Source organism: Myotis daubentonii, chromosome 9 (assembly GCF_963259705.1).
Source record: "Myotis daubentonii chromosome 9, mMyoDau2.1, whole genome shotgun sequence".
NCBI lineage: Eukaryota > Metazoa > Chordata > Mammalia > Chiroptera > Vespertilionidae > Myotis > Myotis daubentonii.
In genome coordinates this window covers 25,665,236-25,685,452 of record NC_081848.1, presented here as the reverse complement: position 1 = coordinate 25,685,452, position 20,217 = coordinate 25,665,236, and the positions used below count along the sequence as shown (strand labels likewise).

Below are 20,217 nucleotides of genomic sequence, written 5' to 3'. Positions count from 1 at the left end.
GTCTTCCATGAGTTGGGGGTGGAAGTCAAATCCACAGGGAATGCGTGTGATTTAAAAACCTGAAAACTATTTGATGTATTTATGTCCATTGCTCATATGTTCCCATAAATTCACTCTTGTGACTTTGAGGGGTGTCCTGTGACCATCCAACTAGTCAAGGCAGCTTCTGGGGCAGGCAACCTGCTCTGACACCCAGGCAGTGTTACTGTGTTTCAGGTGCAAGCTTGCTCACCTGCACAACCCTCTGTGCATTTACCCTAGGGCCTAGGAATTGATGCTGAAAAATTAAATCTTCTAGACACTCTAAAAATAGCCCCAAACCATCCCGAAAACCTCTGCTCTGGGGCCTGATTTCTAGCGGCAGCAAGAGAAGAGGAAAGCCGGGTTGTTGTTTTTTAAATCTCACCACCAATAAAATCAGAGGTTGTGTTTATGTATTATACGGTGGTTGTTTTGAGAAATAAATTAAAGTAAATGATGAAACTTTAGAAAAAATGGACTCTCTGGAATGGAACCAAGAACAAGCTCTTAGTGTTGACCTTTTGGTTAAAGCCACATAATGCAATTTATGTCATCCCCTCTAGATATATTATTTTATTGGTTTGCTGGGAACTTTGGCTTAAGGGAAATTGTACAGTGGAGGAGTTACTGCCAAATGTCTGTCCCCGTGGTGAGGTGTTACCACAGAAAACAACACAGGCTTAGGCCCTCTAAGTGCTTCTATGCTGCAGGTCCATGATTCACAGAAGACACTTTCAGATGTTGTCATAGCGGAAGTCGTGACTGCTGACTGTCCTCATTACGAGTACTTAGGATCCAAGTGGTGCTTTTTCAGCCTACACAGCTTTTAAAATTTTATTCTTATAAATCTTAATGACTGGTGAATTTGAGGTTTATAAACCTTGTTGCAGTGCTGAGATCCTCGGATGAAAACAATTAAACCGGTTTTCAGAACCAGAAGTCAACCCAGTCATCAGTCACTAACTTGCTGGTTATTGATGGGTATTTCCTGGTTGATATGTTTCAGCTTTCGTATATATTAAGATAAAATTGTATTCTGGCAACTAAGTACATTGCTTTAAATCATAGAGCTGGAGGTCACCCTCTGACTAGATCTCCCCCCTTCTTTGATGGGGTGCCCCGGGCTCACTAGCCATTAGGTCACCCTCTGACTAGATCTTCCCCCCTTCTTTGACGGGGTGCCCCGGGCTCACCAGCCATTAGGTCACCCTCTGACTAGATCTCCCCCCCTTCTTTGACGGGGTGCCCCGGGCTCACCAGCCATTAGGTCACCCTCTGACTAGATCTCCCCCCTTCTTTGACGGGGTGCCCCGGGCTCACTGGCCATTAGGTTTCTTTTACATTCCCTTATGACCTCATCCATTCTCCTGGCTCAGTGGACCATCTGAATGCTGAGGACCCTTCCATTTATAGCGCCAGCTTGAACCTCTGATCTCCAGCCCCCTGCACTAACTTCCTACTTGAATCTCTACTTAAATATACTAGTAAAATGCCCATCACAAATTTAATTGTCCAATATGCGGTTCCTGGTCCATCCAAATCCTCATCCTCTTTCATCCTCTCCATCTTGGCTGATGGTAACTCCCTCTTTTCACTTGCTCAGGCCAAAACCTAAGAGTCATCCTGGAATCTTCTTTTTCGGCCGCATCCCATAGCTTGCCAGCGCCACAGTCATAAAACAGTCATATCTCACTGTTAAGGGAGAGGGGGGTGCCTCGTCTTCCCCTGTTGCTCATGGGTGTGGGCTTCTTGGGGTACCGCTGGAATAAGCATTGCCAGGGGCCCCACAGGAGAGTGCTCTATAGTAGAAAGCTTTATTTCTGTGGAATTACACCCCTGTGTTTCCAACGTCCCAGTTTCCCTTAGTCTAGTCGTAGAAGAATGTAGCTGGGGTTTCAGCAGAGCTAAAATCAGAGCCAGTGTCCTGAGTTTCCTTTCCATCTCTGTACAGTCCAATTGTTGCCTCAGGCTAGCCTAGCTTGTGCTTCCCGCTGCAGCCCATTAGTCCGTTATGTGGGGGTCCTCGTGGCTGAGGGCCACAGGGGCCAATGCAAGAGAGTAGGAGCAAAAGAGCCCCACAGCCAAGAGTCCAGCACAACAATTGAATGAATTTCTTAGGAGAATATGCATTCCCAAATGTTCACACCCTTGCAGTGGCCATGCCCATTGTGGCCAATCATCTCTGTCCCCAGGTGTGATTGACAGGAAAGTACCTTCCCTATGTCACCCCTCCTTTACTGGGCATGTGCCTATCTTCCCTTTATTGGATCCTTCCCCCATTGTTTTGCTGGGAACATGCTTCTAGTGTCTGGCCTTCCCTTTCTTCCTTTCCTGTTATGAATAACTAGTTAATTACAACAGTATCTTCACCACCTACATGTTCAGAGTAGATCTGGAACCAGACCCCTTCTCACTTCTCATCTCTTTCGCCACCACCTTGTTCAAGCTGCCATAGCGCACACCTGTATTCCTGCGGGAGCCTCCAGCTGCTTCCTCTCTTACCTGCTCTTCGTTCATGAGTGATCCTGTTAAAATCTAAGTCACATCACATGACTCCTCCAGCCCTCCAATGGCTTCCCACCTGACCACCCCACCCACAGGATCTGCCCCCTGATCTCATCTTCATTTCTCTCTTCCTGGCTCCAGTCACACTGTCTTCTCTGCAGGGCTCCACAAACACCCAGATGGGCTTCCCCCTCAGGACCCTCACACCGCCTGTTCCTCTGCCTGGAGTGTTCTTCTGCAGACAGCTGCACTGCTCACTCCCTCCTCTCCTAGGGGGTTTTTACTCCAATGCCAAGGCCTTCCCTGACCACCGTGTTTTAAATCACCACCTGCCCTCCGTCTCCCAAATACTCTCTCCCCCCAGCACTGCTATGCCCCGTTATGGCTTCATTTTTCTCCCTTTTTACTCCCGAACATGCCATTTATTTTTATTCTTTGTTGTCAATCTTTTATTTACTCCCACTAGGATATAAAAAATTTCCACAGCAAATGTTTGGCTTTTGCTCATTTCTAGATTCGCTGACATCTAGAATAAATAGTGCCTGGTAGATTCTAGGTAAACATTTATTGAAGTGATTAATTCATTAATTTTGTATTTCTCTTTCTGTGGCACTAGAATAAACAGTGCCTGATAGGCTCTGGGAAAACATTTGTTGAAGTGATTAATTAATTGATTAGTACTTCTCTTTCTGTGGCACATCTTTTCACACATGTATTTTTTGGCATCTTAGATATCTTCCTTCAATATATGAGGAATATCCAACTATTTCTGATATTTGTTGCCAATATTTACTTCTTTACTATTTAATTTGCTTATATATTTACAAACTGAAGTTGACATCTTTGTAGGAGCAAATCTGTGGGTTTTGATTCTATAGTTGCTGTTTTCCTTTGTGTGGTCCTGCGGAGTCAGCACAGCCACAAGATTCTCGAGCCCAGCATCAGGCTGCATTTCCTTGCACTCACGCTCTTGTGTCTCCCGCAGGCATCAATCGGAAGGTCATGTACTCCCTGGCCGACTCGGCCGGTGGGTTCTTCTCCATTGACGAGTCGTCCGGCATCATCATCCTGGAGCAGCCCCTGGACCGAGAGCAGCAGCCCTCCTACAACATCAGCGTGCAGGCCACCGACCAGAGCCCCGGGCAGGCCCTGTCCTCTCTCGCCACCGTCACCATCACCGTCCTGGACATCAACGACAACCCCCCTGTGTTTGAAAGGAGGGACTACCTGGTGACAGTGCCTGAAGACACCTCCCCTGGCACCCAAGTCCTTACTGTTTTCGCCACCAGCAAAGATATCGGCACAAATGCTGAGATTACGTATCTCATTCGGTCTGGGAATGAACAAGGGAAATTTAGGATCAACCCAAGGACAGGTGGGTAAACAGCAGCCCATTTAGAATTCAAGGCTTCATTCTGTCCTGCTTCCACTCCCACCCCCTAACCACTTTTCTTGGTGGGCTCTTTCTCCTGCCACTTCCCTGGCAGCAGAAATAAGACTTCACACAGCAGGGCCTGCTGGCAGATCCCAGAGTGCCCTCTGGCACCCTGCTTCTAAGGATGCCCTCCTCAGTTGGAAGCCCCTGCTGTGGGCTCACTTGGCAGATACTAGACCCCCAGGCTGTCTCCAGGGTTTCCCAGAGGAAGGTTGGGGGCAGCGATGTGCTTCCTAGCTGGGGAGAGGAAGTATTCTTTGCACAGCAAGCACGGGGTTTGTTTATTCCTCTCTCTTTGCTGTTTGTTTCTTGGTTCTCTAACTTGGATCATGAGTTTTGGAAGTGCTCCTGGAGATGAGCGTCTGCTCACCACCATCCACACTCAGGCTGCCTCTCTGGCACCTGCCAAGGCAGACATTGATAAGTGACCTGCAGGTCCTCCCAGCCGCACCCCTGTCAGCTGGAACTGGGACCGTATCTGAACCCTGTCACTGCTCCTGGTCACAACATGGTCATTTCTCACCACACGCTTTTGAAACCCTAGGGAAGATGTGGCATCATCTAGGGCAGCGGTCGCCAACCTTTCCGACCTCACCAACCACCAGCGGTCCGGGGACCACCGGTTGGCGACCGCTGCTCCAAAGGTTTCCTTAAACCAGCGGTCGCCAACCTTTTGGACCTCACAGACCACCAGTGGTCTGTGGACCGGTTGGCGACGGCTGATCTAGGAAAAAGGTGCCCATGAAGAAACAAGAGAAACCCCTAGGGCTTTTGCATCAGAGAGTTAAAACTATTAGGGGTAATTTGGGTAAATAAGGGTGGCAATTTAGAATATAAGCTTAGATGTTTTTGGAAGAGTAAACATATTCATCCTTGTATTTTCATACAGTGTGTGTATTAATATTTTCAAAGTAGTCCCATTTTGCAAATAAGAAAGGTGAGTCTTACACTTCCCGGCCACTGGACATAATTCCCTCATTACTCAAGGAATATGCACTTGTTGAGCAAGTTAGTAAAGGAAGTCCATTTGGGTAGTCCAGTAAATATAAACTGGAAACTATCATAATTAGCATAATTAGCAACAGTCACTAACATAGCAGATGCACCAGATTCCTATTGCATCATTAGTTATTTCTCACGTTTTCCATAAAAGGAAAAACAGAGTTTCAGAGAAGTTAAATAATTTTCCCAGGGTCCACTGTAAGAGGATCCAGGATTTGAACTCAGATCTTTCTGACTTTGGAATACCTGCTTAACATCTAAATTATACTGCTATGCTATGGAGGGTGCAAAAAAAATGGAGGAGATAGAGTCCCTGACCTTAAGTGTAGGGAGGTGGAAATATTGATGAAAGAATTACATTAGCGGCTTCTCCCAGCAGTAACTCTGTTTAAGGTCATTACTTCAAATTAAAAGGTATGGGGCTTTTCCTCATTTAAATATGTGTTAGTCTTAGCTGGTCTAATTATGATATTGTATATGGACACCATGGGGAAATGGGTAAGTACTGCTTACATTTGGCACTGGATAACGAGACATGAAGTGCTAAGGGTGATAACTGCTAAGAAAACTTAATTATGGAGAATTGGTATGACTTCTGTTTCTCGCCTTAAGTGAAGGGCAGCCTTCGCTCCTAGAGAAGTTGGATGTGACATACTCACCTTGGTCCTGCTGGTTGCTTTTCAGGCGGGAAAATGGGTCAGTGCCCCTGAGAGCTGCTCTGCAGGCAGTACAATGACCAGTAACCAACGGCAGAATGAAGGCAGGATGGGGTTGCCTCACCACAGAGGGCTGGGCTGGGAGGGAAAGAGCTCTCATGGAACTTCCCCCAGGGGAGGCACCCAGCAATCTGCTTTCACCCGTTCTATTTGCTTAATTTAAATACATCTGTGACACGGGCATGGCCTCTGTCCTGTAGTTGTGGACCCTGAGTTCACACTTACTATTTGGCCACTGACTCCCAGGCATTTCCCTTTCCACTGTGTCACGATCCTTTGGCGTTTCTGAGATCCTTGCCCTCTTTGTGCCATCCTAGTTTTAAATAAGCACAGAAAGCTGAAGGCCCGGAACATTGGAGCTATTTTTAATGAGATTTCAGCTTTCTGGAAGTATTTACTTGCTGACGAGGGATGGGATCATACACTCACACCCACACATCTCGGCTCATTCTCCGTCAGTCCGTGTCCACGTGAGGAGTCATTGGGAGACACTTATCAGGGGTGTGGTTCTTGTCCCTACTGCCTGGTTGTATGAGGGCGACTAATGCCAGAGGCTTTCCGGCTGCTTGAGAAAAAACTATTGCAGAAACACGCAGAGACTTGATGCCTTCAGCGTTGTGTCTGATGGGTCGCTCTGTTTTCACTGACAGCATTCATCAGACTCCGGGTGCTTTCAGAAGGGCATTCAATAAACAAATTCCTGAATGGCTAATATTCTTGGCTGGAGATGATGTTATAAATATTTCCATGATTGTGGAACTGCTTACCACTGTTTTTTTCCTAATCAAGTCTAAAGCTTCCCGTTTCTCTTCAAAGGGGGTATTTTAGTCTCTGAAGTCCTGGACTATGAATTATGCAAAAAGTTTTACCTGGTGGTGGAAGCTAAAGATGGGGGCACCCCGGCTCTCAGCGCCGTGGCCACCGTCAACATCAACCTCACCGATGTGAATGACAATCCTCCCACGTTCAGCCAAGATGTCTACAGCGCGGTCATAAGTGAAGATGCCTTGGTTGGGGACTCTGTCATTTTGGTAGGTGCCAGTGGGAGGGCCAGATGTCTGGGGCTGATAAACCTCAATGGAGTGAAAAAGTGAGCCAAGTCTGTCTTGGGTTCTCTTCCCACGTTCCTTTCAGAGTCCTTTTAACCCCAAGAACCCTAGTGAGGCACCAGTCTTTCCCACGTTCCTTCTCCAGGGTGTCTTAGAAAGGGTTTGAAAAATGCATTTCTATCAAGGTGCACGTGACTGATAATCACTGTCCTCCCAGGACTGTGTATTTTTTTTTGAGAAAATAAGATACACCGTGGAATGAAGTTGTAATAATGGTTCCTACTAGCTTGTGACTTTAGATGATATTAGGTAGCTAAGGAGAGAATAAAATCCCTCCCAGCCCCTTACAGAGAGAGAGAGAGAGAGAGAGAGAGAGAAATTAGAGCAAGTTTAAGATGAATAGGCCACTCGTAGAGTTCTTTCCAGATGGTTTTTTTTCTAATAAGAACAAATCATGTGTTGCGAGCACACAGGCTCTCTGGGACTTACCCATTACATTCTGGAAACAGTGAATCCCGTCCGTACCATGCTCATCATCCCTAGGTTGGGCAGGTCCCTTCCACTCATCCTTATCTCTGGCCTCCCGGCACCAGGCTGTGGGTGTGTATTCCTTACACGTCAGAGGTGGGCTCCCCAGGCCCTCTCTCCCTCCTGGACATTGTGAAACTGTTCCCACACATTTAAATCCCAGCAGCACCAACATGAGCAGCAGGCCGTGGGGAGTATGTCGGCCAGGTGGGAGAGGGAGTTTTCTTGGGCTTCCATAGCATGGGAATGCATAGGTTGAGAACTGGAAAAGAATCACAAGAGTATCCCTAACAGTTAGCTCTGGCTCTATCCTGACTAGCTCCGGGCCTCAGAAAAATCAGGACTAACTAGCAGCAGGCTGTCGGCAAATAAAAACTAACAGAAATAAAATGGCAGCTCCAGCATGAGTGGCTTCCTTCTGGAACCAAACCCATCATGTCTTCCTGGGGTTATGCTCACTGTTGCTGCTGATCATAGTGCCTCCAAAAACCGCCAGAGCTGTGTCTAGACCTGGAGCCCTAAGAATAAACCTTTATGCAGACCTAGAACCCTAAGAATAAACCTTTTGTGTCATGCCTTTCCTCTGTTTTGCTTGTGTCCCACCAAGCTAATAGCAGAGGATGCAGATAGCCAGCCCAACGGAGAGATTCGTTTTTCCATTGTGAGTGGCGATCGGGACAATGAATTTGCTGTGGATCCTGTCTTGGGACTTGTGAAGGTTAAGAAGAAATTGGACCGGGAACGGGTAAGCTAGTTTAAGCCAGCTCCCCTCCCACCCACTCCCATCCACACCCATCCCTTCAGTGGAATAGGGCACTGGCTCAATGAGTAGCAGTAGGAAGATTCTCTGCTCTAAATGCTAAGAGTGAAAAGGGAGGGGCTAAAATGCAGCACTGTGTATTGGTGTTAGAACTTTGAAAGAATTTTCTGCCAATAGATGTTGGCAGTTTCTTACTTACAAAGGTTTTAAGGAAAAGCAAATATGTGTCTTCCTGGATGGTTTGAAGTTTGGTCCTTCCTCCAGCAACGAGGCAGAAAAGCATCTTGAGCACTGGGAGCCTGTGGTACGGAAGGACCCCCTGAAGGAATCTCGGTCAAAAAGAATGATGCAGAAAACTCCTCTGTCCAAGGTTGAACTAAGTTTCTAAACATTATCTTTTTTAGCCAACAAATACTATCTTCAAGGAGAAATTAAATATGGGAATAAAGGTGCTCTAGCAGTGATGTTAACAAGCAGAATGACCTCACTGGGTGATATAGACCCCTAACTCCCGAAGAATCGAAACTGATAAGGTAGATCAGTGTTGACAGCGGTCCTGTCTGAACAAAGGCCAAGAGCTGCGATGCTAACCAGGGATGGGTTTGCCCCCAACCCTGGGAACATATGGGTACCCCACCACCACCACCATATGTTTGGAGCCTGTCAATTTTCGGTTGTCACAAATTGGCAGGAGGTGATACTGCCTTCTAGTAGGTTGAGACCAAAGATGCCCCTAGACATTGTACAAGCACAGGTCAGCCCTCAATAACACACAATTACCTGGCCCCAATGGTGCCAAGGTTGAGAAACCCTGGTTTAGAATCTAAGAGGAGAAGGCTGAACTTCAACAAAGCCAAGCAGAGCCTGCAGAAGGAAGCTTGTGCAGAAGGAAGGAGACACTGCACTTCTTCACTGTCAGCTCTCTGCGCTTCGACAGGTGTCCGGATACTCCCTGCTTGTCCAGGCAGCAGACAGTGGCATTCCTGTGATGTCGTCAACTGCCACCATCAACATTGACATTTCCGATGTGAACGACAACAGCCCGGTCTTCACACCTGCTAACTATACCGCTGTGATTCAGGTGCGTGAGTCGGGCCTGTCGGGCACTTGTCTTGACACTCAGCTTCCTTTCTCTGCTGTTTCTCCGCACGGTTTATTACTGTTTTTTACCTCATATCAACTCACCCAGGCACAGGGCTGGTATAAAAAGAGTCTGAATTTTCTATTGCAACTGATTCACAAATGTTGAGACGTGCAGTCACCAGTGGGGTTCTTTCAAGTGTCAGGTACGTTCCACACACCTTTTGTCCCCACCCCACCCCCGTGAAGTGAAGGAGCTAAGGATCTGAGGAGTTAAGTAGCCCACCCAAGATCATGCAGCGAAGTGGTAGAATCAGGATTAGAACTCAGATCTGTCTTTGGCAAAAACTGTTTTCATTCCACAGAGGCTGCCTTTAAGCTACTTTGTACTATCCCGGCCAGGGAGGGAGATTGATACTAACTGGGTCATCAGTCAAAGGGAGACTGGAATTCAGGATAGGGCCGCTACTCACTAAACCCACTCTTCCATAAGCAATGTGTTTAGCACTTTAAATCCACTAGCTCTTTAACATTAGATGGAGTATCTTCTGGCATTCTACAATCAGAATGACTCTCTTTTCCATCTGTTTTTCTCTTATTCAAAAGATACTTAATTAGCACAGTAGTAGGCCTGAGCTACCTCCACTTCCCCGTGTTTCTAGAAGCTGGTAACTGACCTCGGAGGTTCAGGAAATCCAGTCCGGGAATACAGTCCGTGTGGAGGACTTAGCAGAGACAAGATTGATATCCGTGTCTTGGGGGGACCACAGATAGTCTAGAGCAGTGGTTCTCAACCTTCTGGCCCTTTAAATACAGTTCCTCATGTTGTGACCCAACCATAAAATTATTTTCGTGCTACTTCATAACTGTAATGTTGCTACTGTTATGAATCCTAATGTAAATATCTGATATGCAGGATGGTCTCAGGCGACCCCTGTGAAAGGGTCGTTCGACCGCCAAAGGGGTCACGACCCACAGGTTGAGAACCACTGGTCTAGAGAATCAGCTTCTGCTTGATCCAGTTTGGCCTCAGATTCACCCCTCATGGGGCCCAGGGCTTTGTGGGTAGAAGGTAAGATGATAGTGAGCCAGGTCTTGAGGGGCCTGTTTGGAATAACATTCAAGACTTTGAGTCTGGCCATCCATAGCCTGCTCCCCTGCACCGCTGAGCTAGGAATCGGGCGAGAGGCAGTCATAAAGCCAGCAGCTTGCTTCCTCATCCCCCACCGCTTTGCCAGAGAAACCAGATCCCTTCACCTGCTGGCCTTCTGGGTTTCCTCTCCTCTCTGATGCTTTTTCCAGCAGCTGTGCATTCCCATCTCTCTCCTGCTCCCACGGAGCTTCAGGCAGGGTCTGCACCTTCCCCCCATCCTCCTCCTCTCGGACTGCTCTTCTCTGAGACTGTCGCCACTGGGCTCTCTCTGCCTCTCCCGCCTCTGGGTGCTCGCCCCTGAACAAAATGGGCTTTGCCTACTCAACATTCAGTTTTATGACACACATCCATCAGCTTGACAGGCTGTTCCACATGCACAACAGGAAGTCGGCAGTGAAAGAACCAAGAACCTCCGCTGTGAGCAGTGACCCTGGCTCATATCTGCAGCGAGGGGCCTATGTTATATTTCACCCTTCTTTCTCCGATGGGGACCCAGGGGTTCTCTCTCTCTCTCTCGCCCTCTCTCTCCCTATCTCTCCTATGGAGGAAATGGCCTTGGTAGACTGAGCAAACAAACCGCTAAGTCTTCCGTTTTGTGTGGTGCTGAGTATGCTGTCAGTGTGGAACACGAAATCCATGCTGGGCAGAGGCGGTTCCGCGACTGGTTCCAGACGGAGGCCAAGTCTCGATCCTGATGACCAAAAACCGCTTGAGGCAAAGGGGCAAAGTAAGAGATCTCTGAGGTCCTGCTCTTGTTCTCCTACAAAAAGTGTTTCTCCCTTTTTACAACCCAGAGGATTTTTCTTATTCCAACACCTGGTTTTTATAAGACTAACTCAGCACATGAAACAAGGGTACCGGCCCCATGCGTGACTCCCCTCCAAACTGCTGCGTATCATTGTCTTCATCTCTGCGACCCAAGCTCATGTAACCCCAAATCGATATCATCCGAGGCCTGAACTAATGAGAGTGACTTCAGCCCTAACCGTGGTAATGCTGAAGTCTAAACAGCGTGGGGCAGGGGGACCAGTGGCCGAGCTGCAGAGGAATTTGACTTGGCCTTTTCAAAGCGAGGCTAGCCTTTGAGCCAAGAAAGGATGAAAAGACCTTTGTGTTTCTATTTTGGGGGAAGAGGCAGAGAGGTTCCACAAAATAATGCTCACATAGTAACTCCGAGGCTTCCAAATATTCTGATGAAGTTGAGAAATATTCCACCCCCCCCCCCTCTTTCCTCAAGAAACATGGCAAAACTTGAATTCTGAGCTGTGGGGTGTGAAGCCCATTTCCCATCTGGCATAAGCGTTTGTATATTTACTGGGAAGTTGCCAGAAGGTCCTCTCCCCCCTCCCCCCAAGTCCAATGTTGTGACATTATGTCACCATGTTGGGCCTCAGCATAATCATGTTGTGACATGATTATGTCACATCCCAAAAGGTTGATGTTTTCTTGGTCTGAGAGGAGTGTTGATATGATCACAAAGGCCAGGGAGCACCATGTATTTCCAGAGCTGTGCATGAACTCAGTGCATCCCCAGCCTAGCCAAGGGCAAGGTGGGGCAGTAGCATCTTTGGAACCTCTAGACCTGTTCAAGGTGAAGTCCTGTGTTCTCACCTGCAGCCCCTAGTCCAGCCGTGGGCAAACTACGGCTGAAATGAATAAAACTAAAAAAAAAAAAAAAAGACCGTACCCTTTTATGTAATGATGTTTACTTTGAATTTATATTAGTTCACACAAACACTCCATCCATGCTTTCGTTCCGGCCCTCCGGTCCAGTTTAAGAACCCATTGTGGCCCTCGAGTCAAAAAGTTTGCCCACCCCTGTCCTAGTCTCATCGGGCAGCTGTGGGGAGGCAGCCAAGGACTGAAGCATGATGCTTTCAGACACCAGCGTATTTTCAGAAGATGAGATACTATCCCAGGGAATCCCTTCCTCTAAAGCCCTGTCTCCTAGCACAGCGCTCTCCGCCGGTAATGACAGGGCTTCTTAAAATGTGAGCAGATGTGTAATTTTATCTCCCTTTTCTTATGTACTCTTTTATTCAGGAAAATAAGCCAGTAGGCACCAGCATTTTGCAGCTGGTGGTGACAGACAGAGACTCCTTTCACAACGGGCCTCCCTTCTCCTTCTCTATTTTGTCGGGAAACGAGGAGGAGGAGTTCGTGTTGGACCCGCACGGGACGCTGCGGTCAGCCGTGGTCTTCCAGCACACGGAGTCTCCGGAATACCTGCTGCGTGTCCAGGTGCGCCTCCCCCTCTGGCCACACCGGGCCCTGCTGCCTCTCCCCCAGGCCTGTTCCTGGGCCCATCGGTTGGTTTTCCTTTGTGGAGCACGTCAACATAATTCATTACCATGCAGGCATGTTCCCCTTTTAATCTCAAATTCAATTTCACACCAATAAAAGCGGCCTGTGTGTGTGAAATTGAACAGGAAGGAAGGGAAGCGTCGTAGTTCAGCAGGGACATGCCTGCAGAGTGTGCCAGGCAGCAGTCCCAGGGCTGAAATCTGCATTCCGAAAACTCCTGGGGTTCTAATTGACCCCCAAAGTCAAGGCTTGCTGCTTTGTACTGAGTAGTGTTTGCCATGCCGCCCTACTCGGGGAAGCTGCCAGTCTTGGTCCTAACGGGATGGAGCCAAATCATGGCCTCTGATTTTGAAGAGACCTCTCTGCTTGATAAGTTTCTCAGTGAGACAGGAGGGGATCAAGTGCTCAGATGGCAGTGGTCTCCCTACATTCCTGCTCCCTCAAGGTCATTGGCATGTGTACAGTGAAACAGGACAAAGAGGCGTAAAGGGCCGGGCTGGGCATCCTGTGGATAGGAGCAGGAAATGCGAGAGCACCCAAATGTCCCTATGTTTGAATTTTGGCAGAACAAGATTTGGGCCCCATCAGTGAAACTGGGTGACCATTTTTTAAAAATATGTTGTTGTTGATTTTTAGACAGTGAAGAAGGGGTAGGGAATAGAGAGATAGAAACATCCATGAGAGAGAAACATGAACTGGCTGCCTCTTACATGCTCCCTACTGGGGATTGAGCCCACAACCAGGGCAAAAGCCCTGAACCAGAAATGAACCAGGGACCACTTGCTTCATGGGTGGACACTCAACCACAGAGCCACACCAGCCGGGGTGAGTGCCCATTTTTATACACAATTGGGCAACCTAAAGTCATTATTAATGTTGGCAATCATAACCATAGTAATTTTTTGTATTTGTACAGCATTTAACTGTGTACATCGTTTCTTTTGATAAGTTATCACTTACTGTGCTCCATAAAACCTTCCAAACGAATGACTTTGGGCTCCGAGCATGTGAGTGAACTCTTCAGTTGCCATGCATTCCTCCAACTATATTATGTGGTTTTATATCACAGTATAGATGCTTAAGGGCAAGGAGAGAGTTGTAGTGCCGTCTCGCAGAAGCGAGTATGGTTCCTTGCCTACCTCCTCTGATTATTGGAGAGCGGATTCACATCTCAGACTTTGAAAATACTATAGAAAGCTTTCTCCTCCCATTCCTCACATTAAACCACCACCCCCCAAGTCCTGCACTTTTGCCTTCCCAAGGTCCCTGTGTGCATCAGTTACATTCCCTTTGCCACCACCCACTTTATTCTAGATGGCGCCATGCTCATACTATTGCAGAAGCTGCGTGGGTAATTCCTCCAGGTTTAGCCGCATTCTTTTCAGATCCATCTCTATACCACTTCTAAATTAATCATTCCGCTTTGTCATTCCCCTACCCCAGGGGTCAGCACACTATAGCCCCTAGACCACATCATGCCTTCCACCTGTTTGTATCAATAAAGTTTTATTGGAACGCAGCCTGGCCCCTTTGTTTACATGTGCTGTGTGGCTGCCTCCATGCTGGGATTATAGCTGTGCAGTTGACAGAGATTGTATAACCCTGAAAGCCTAAACTACTGTTTCTTACCTTGCCCTTTACAAAAGAGGTGTGTCAACCCCGGCCCTAAACTAAACCATCTGCGGGCTCCCAGTCCCTGAAAATGTGTGGCCTGCAGGCTCAGTTCTGGACCAGACTCTTTCAGATTCTGAATTTCAGGGTCTTTAGGAGGACATGACTCTGTAGTCCTCAGGCCACAGCAGCCCACTGGTCTATCACTTTACACCCAGCGGCTTCATGCCTTTCTGTCATCTCTCTGGCCTCAGACATTTGAGTGGGCAACCTCTGGCTTATAAAGTCCAAACTCATCACTGTCTTTTGAGACCCCCCACAGTTTGACTCCAAGTTCGACCTACTTTGCTAAACATATCCTTTCTCCGTGAATTTTCCGAGTCAGCATCTCTGGTTCACAAATTCCATTCCATAAAGCATGTGATGAGGGTAATAAAAGGAACTCTCATATACGAAGCACTTCTGTGGGTCAGGCCATGGCTCAGCACTTGGCAATTACAGTGTCTTTTAATCCTTACAATGCAGGACTCCTGTGATGTAAAAACTACTATTTTACTCATATTAAAGATACAAGAATTGAAGCTCAGAGAGGATAAGTAACTTAAAGCCAGACATGAGCGGCAGGGCCAAGATTTGAACTCAAGTCTGTGGGATGCCCAAGCCTCTGCTTTTAGGCTGCCTTCCCCTACAAGGACACACCTCCCCAGATTCCATCCGGCCTGCAAGGTCTACTTCAGCCCTGAATCCTCAGACACCTGTCCTGGGGGCCCTGCTTGTGGGAACCTGCCCTTCATTGAAGCCCCACAGCTCTGACTACCTCCATGCTGCCAGTGGCAGGCGCTCAGTGAAGATCTGTTGTCAGAGTGGCTGTTCCATCAGCTGACATAAAGAAAGAAGACAAAAGAGGCTCTAGTTAGGCTACCCGTTTTCCCCTCCCATACACCACTCTTCATTCTAAACCTTAATATTGTGCAAGTCCCACTTAGATAATGCTGTTTCTTAAGTGTGCAAAGGGGTGCCATCTGGTCCAATCAAAAGGAAAGAATACAAAGAGAACAGGAAGTTTTTCTCCGCCCTGGCTGGGTAGCTCAGGTGGCTAGAGCATCATCCCAATATGCCAAGGTTGTGGATTCAATCCCCAGTCAGGGCACATACAAGAATAAACCTGTGAATACATACATAAGTGGGACAGCAAATCTCTCTCTCCCCCTCTCCTTCTCCCTTCCTTTCTCTCTCTCAAATAAATCAATAAAAATAAAAAATAAAAACATCTTTTTCTTCCAAGAGGGAACACCAGTTGATGAGGTTCCCTTATGGCTTCTGTCCAGAAGTAAAAAAAAGGCCAGCCTATTGTGGGTATGTTGGGTCTCACAGCACCCTCTAGCCTCCTTCCCTGATCACCCCATGTATTGTATTGAAACATGTTAGTGTCCATAGCAAAGCAGACAAGTGGGAACTAAAGGTGATAAATCGCTCCTCTTAGTTAAGTGCACATCTTCAGCGTTTTGCAGACCAGTGGCAGGGGATGGAGAAAGAAGCGAATGTGGTGAAAGGAGCAGAGGTCTTCTGAGTTTGTGTTTGTTTTTTTTAATGACTATGACTTTTTTTTCTTCGTTCCTTGCCTATCTCCCTCCTGGTTGTTTTAGGCGAAAGACTCAGGCAAACCCCAGCAAGTTTCTCACTCCTACATCCGCGTGCGGGTCATTGAGGAAAGTATCCACAAGCCCACGGCCATCCCTCTGGAGATTTTCATTGTCACCATGGAGGACGACTTTCCGGGTGGAGTCATTGGGAAGATCCACGCCACTGACCAAGACATGTATGACGTGCTCACGTTTGCCCTGAAATCGGAGCAGAAAAGCTTGTTCAAAGTGAACAGTCATGATGGGAAAATCATCGCCCTGGGAGGCCTGGACAGTGGCAAGTACGTCCTGAACGTGTCGGTGAGCGACGGCCGCTTCCAGGTGCCCATCGATGTGATCGTGCACGTGGAGCAGCTGGTGCACGAGATGCTGCAGAACACCGTCACCATCCGCTTCGAGAACGTGTCCCCGGAGGACTTCGTGGGGCTGCACATGCACGGGTTCCGGCGCAGCCTGCGGAACGCGGTCCTCACCCAGAAGCAGGACAGCCTGCACATCATCAGCATCCAGCCCGTGGCGGGCACCGGCCAGCTGGACATGCTGTTTGCCGTGGAGACGCACAGCAGCGAGTTCTACAAGCCGGCCTACCTCATCCAGAAGCTGTCCAATGCCAGGAGGCACCTGGAGAACGTCATGCGCATCTCGGCCATCCTGGAGAAGAACTGCTCGGGGCTGGACTGCCAGGAGCAGCACTGTGAGCAGGGCCTGTCGCTGGATTCCCACGCGCTCATGACCTACAGCACGGCTCGCATCAGCTTTGTGTGTCCGCGTTTCTACCGGAACGTGCGCTGCACCTGTAACGGTGAGTGCGGCTTAGAGTCCCTCCCACCTCACCTCCTGAGATTTAATTAGACTAGGCTGCCATTCCTGGTGAGCATGCATTTGTTCATTCACTCACTCCACAGTACATTTACTGAGCATCTACTATGTGTCTAGCAACCATGAGAGATTCTGGGGCTATGGGGGTAACAAGACAGGCCCTCCTCCCATCGAACATATGGCTCATGAGCAGCCCAGACATACAAACAGGCCAGCTTGAGCACCTGCAGTCAGTATTGTTAGGGGAAGTACAGTCCTTCAGGAGGACCCAATCCGGAGGTAAGGTTTCCTAAAGGGAGTATGTCTAGGGGCTTAGGTGAAGGGGGAGTAGGGACTAGGCGTGTGAAAACAGGTAGGGGAAGGAGAGCATTCCAGGCGGAGGGTGCCTTGCATGAGGACGGCTTAAGGGCAAGAGAGGAACCTATACTGAGGGGATTGAAAGAGATTTCCTGTCGCTGGAAGGAGCGGGGAGTGATGACGGGTGCAACTTGTGAGCAAGCCCCGGGGACCACACAGGGCTAGCCAGGATGAAGATTTTAGAAATGATCCCAGGGCACTGGGAAATGTTGGCTGATTTGAAGTGAGGAAGTGACGGGATCAGCTCTGTCTTTCACAAAGAGCGTGCTGGCTGCAGAGGGGATGGATTAGCCTGGGCCAGGCCAGAGGCAGGGAAACAAGTTAGGAAGCCATTGCAGAGGGCACGTCAGCTAGATTTGCTTCAGTGAAAAACAGAGGCCAGATGTCCGGGAGCACAGTCAAGGGATGAAGTCAGCCCTCGGGGCAGCAGAGATGGACTGCTTCGTGTTCGTTGATGTAACAAGAATCACTGAACCTTGACCTTTCCTGGTCAGAGGCTGTAACTGCACAGGGTCGCATGCCCACGGCGGTCAGGAAGAAGCATTGCTCCCTCCCTCTTTTCCTCTCTCTGACATGTGGAGCCAAAAATTCACTGCCCTCTTCTAGGAAAATTGCACCCAGTCCTTCTAGACAGTGTGAACTTGGCCCAAAGGGACCGTGGCCAGAAGAAAGGCCATTTGTGAAACATCCCCTTAGGTAATGGGGGACAGGCAGGGCCTTGACCTCTTCCTGTGTAGAAAGTTTTTGGTTGCAGTTTGGAAAATAAGTTTATCAGAGGAAGACCGCCAAGATCATAGTTCCCTCTGAGAGACAATTACACAGCCTCCCAGCAGCCTAGACGAGTTCCAGCTTCTTACTCTTCGGTACCCAGTGAATTCTGTTTCTGTTTTCATGGGATAGATGCAGTGATGTCTGACCTGTTGAATATGCAAATTCGTTCCAGAAGAACTCAAAGCATGCACGCTAGGTGCAGTGTCATTCTGGCAGATGCCACCAACATGCAGGATTTATGAATGCCAGCTGTCCAGGTCTCACCTAGGTTCCTCTGTAGGCAAACTGATTGATGCCCCAGAGCTCTGCCAGGGCCTCGGTGAGACAATTCACAGCAGAGTTCCAAAGGCATTCACCACAGGATTGGGCAGACCCTTCGGGAGAAACTAAACCAGCTAATTAAGCCTTGTACTCTGAGAACTGGTTTCATTCAGCAAAAATCGGTGGAGGCAGCAGAGTCCCACACTCTGAAAATTCAGAGTAAAAAAAGGCACAGTCCCTGCACTCAGGAGCTGGCTGTTGTGAAGTCAACTTGCAAGTACCTGTTTGCAATGAAAATGTTGCAGTAAAACTTCTGCTAGGGAGTAGAAAAGACAGATTCCCTGTTGTGGCCACAGGAAAGCTTTCTGTGACATTTGTGCATGAGGGATCACTTAGGTACTGGTCTTGAGGGAGGGGTATGAGTTCATCAAGAAGAGACAGGGCAGACTTGGCAGAACTTCTTTAAAGGAGGGATTTAGTGGGTTGACTTTTATTGGGAGGGGCTTGCTCTGCATTTTGCATGAGACACTAATGTTTTCAATGCAGTAATTTTTGGGGTGGTGTCCTTGCCCAGGACTCCTGTTCTCTAGTCCCCATTAACCTTTCTACTCCCCATAAATGCAGAATGTTGGAATGTTTTGTGATTCAGCCTACAGACATCCCCTGAGCAGCCTTGCTTGGAAAGCAAACATTTCCTTAATGGGAGCTCTGTGCAGATCCAGGTCTGCCCACAGCCTCTTCTCACCTTCAAGTCATTCTTATAATCCTATATAATAAAAGGCTAATATGCAAATCAACCAAACAGTGGAACGACTGGTCTGTATGACATGCACTGACCACCAGGGAGCAGATGCTCAATGCAGGAGCTGCCTCCTGGTGGTCAGTGCACTCATACAGGGGAGTGCCACTCAGCCAGAAGCCAGGCTTATGGCTGGCAAGCGCAGTGGCAGGAGCCTCTCCTGCCTCCGTGGCAGCACTAAGGTTGTCCAACTGCCAGCTTAGGCCTGCTCCCCATGGGAAGCAGGCCTAAGCCATCAGTCGGACATCCCCTTAGGGCTCCTGGACTGTGAGAGGGTGCAGGCCGGGCTGAGGGACACCCCCCGCCCAAGTGCATGGGTTTCGAATAAAATACTGGATTTTAATGCTAAAAGGACCCTAAAAGGTCATCTTGTCTCAGCAGGTGATATATGATCAGTTCTGCTTTGTAAATATTATGTCTCTGTGCCTTACCTAGGGCCATACAGCTGGTGCAAGGGGCATGCTGATTCAGTGAAGGTTCATTTGGGGCCCCTATTTTATTATCTGCATCTTAAAACAGGGACTCTTCCATTTTTTATTAATATATTTTATTGATTTGTTACAGAGAGGAAGGGGGAGGGATAGAGAGTTAGAAACATCAATGAGAGAGAAGTATCAATCAGCTGCCTCCTGCACACCCCCCACTGGGGATGTGCCCGCAACCAAGGTACATGCCCTTGACTGGAATCGAACCCGGGACCCTTCAGTCTACAGGCCGACAACTCTATCCACTGAGCCAAACCAGTCAGGGCTCTTCCATTTTTTTATGTGAGTTATAACCCCAGTGCTGTGTGCTCTGTAGGAATACTCAAATAACCCCATTTTTCCCAGCAGACTAATGCCCAGACTCACCATACCACCTCAGGATGGCAGTGGGTTTCTCAGCCTGCAGTATGCACAGGGCTTACAAGAAATGCTCATGGCTGAGCCCCACACTCAGATATATCAGGAAGTTCTGGGTGGAGCCTAAGATCTATATATGTAGCCTGGGTGATTCTAATGCTAGTGGTCAGAAAATCAAACTTTGTGAGATCTCACAGCAAGATAAAGCAGAAAGAATTTCCTCCAGGTTCAGGGGGCAAGCTTTTAGGTATAATAGTAATAGCTCTCTTACTTCTTGTAAAGCATCCTCTGAAATAAAATACAGTGAAGAACTATTAAGGAAAACATGCATTTTAGGCATCTCATTTATTGGAAAGGAGAGGTAATTAAATTCCATAAATGCCCCTGCAACAGACACACACACACACACACACACACACACACACACTAGTATTGGGTTGCTTACTCTGGAAAATTGGCAGATTCACTCAATGGACTTTCTAACCACGTGGTGGAATAATCAGGATGATGAGGGCTGTAAAGTAATATTTATACAGATTTGGCCTCAATATTTATCCCTCT

At 48.1% G+C, this 20,217-nt stretch overlaps 1 protein-coding gene across 1 annotated transcript in view; it reads left to right on the top strand.

Moving 5' to 3' along the window:
- The window catches only part of FAT3 (FAT atypical cadherin 3), a 520,423-nt gene that overhangs the window by 453,882 nt on the left and 46,324 nt on the right, over positions 1-20,217 (top strand). Inside the window, exons 13-18 of the mRNA XM_059708164.1 lie at positions 3,512-3,901; positions 6,496-6,710; positions 7,864-8,001; positions 8,954-9,097; positions 12,293-12,490; positions 15,811-16,609. Of these exons, the coding sequence (XP_059564147.1) occupies positions 3,512-3,901; positions 6,496-6,710; positions 7,864-8,001; positions 8,954-9,097; positions 12,293-12,490; positions 15,811-16,609 (1,884 nt within the window). The remainder of the gene's footprint in view (positions 1-3,511; positions 3,902-6,495; positions 6,711-7,863; positions 8,002-8,953; positions 9,098-12,292; positions 12,491-15,810; positions 16,610-20,217) is intronic.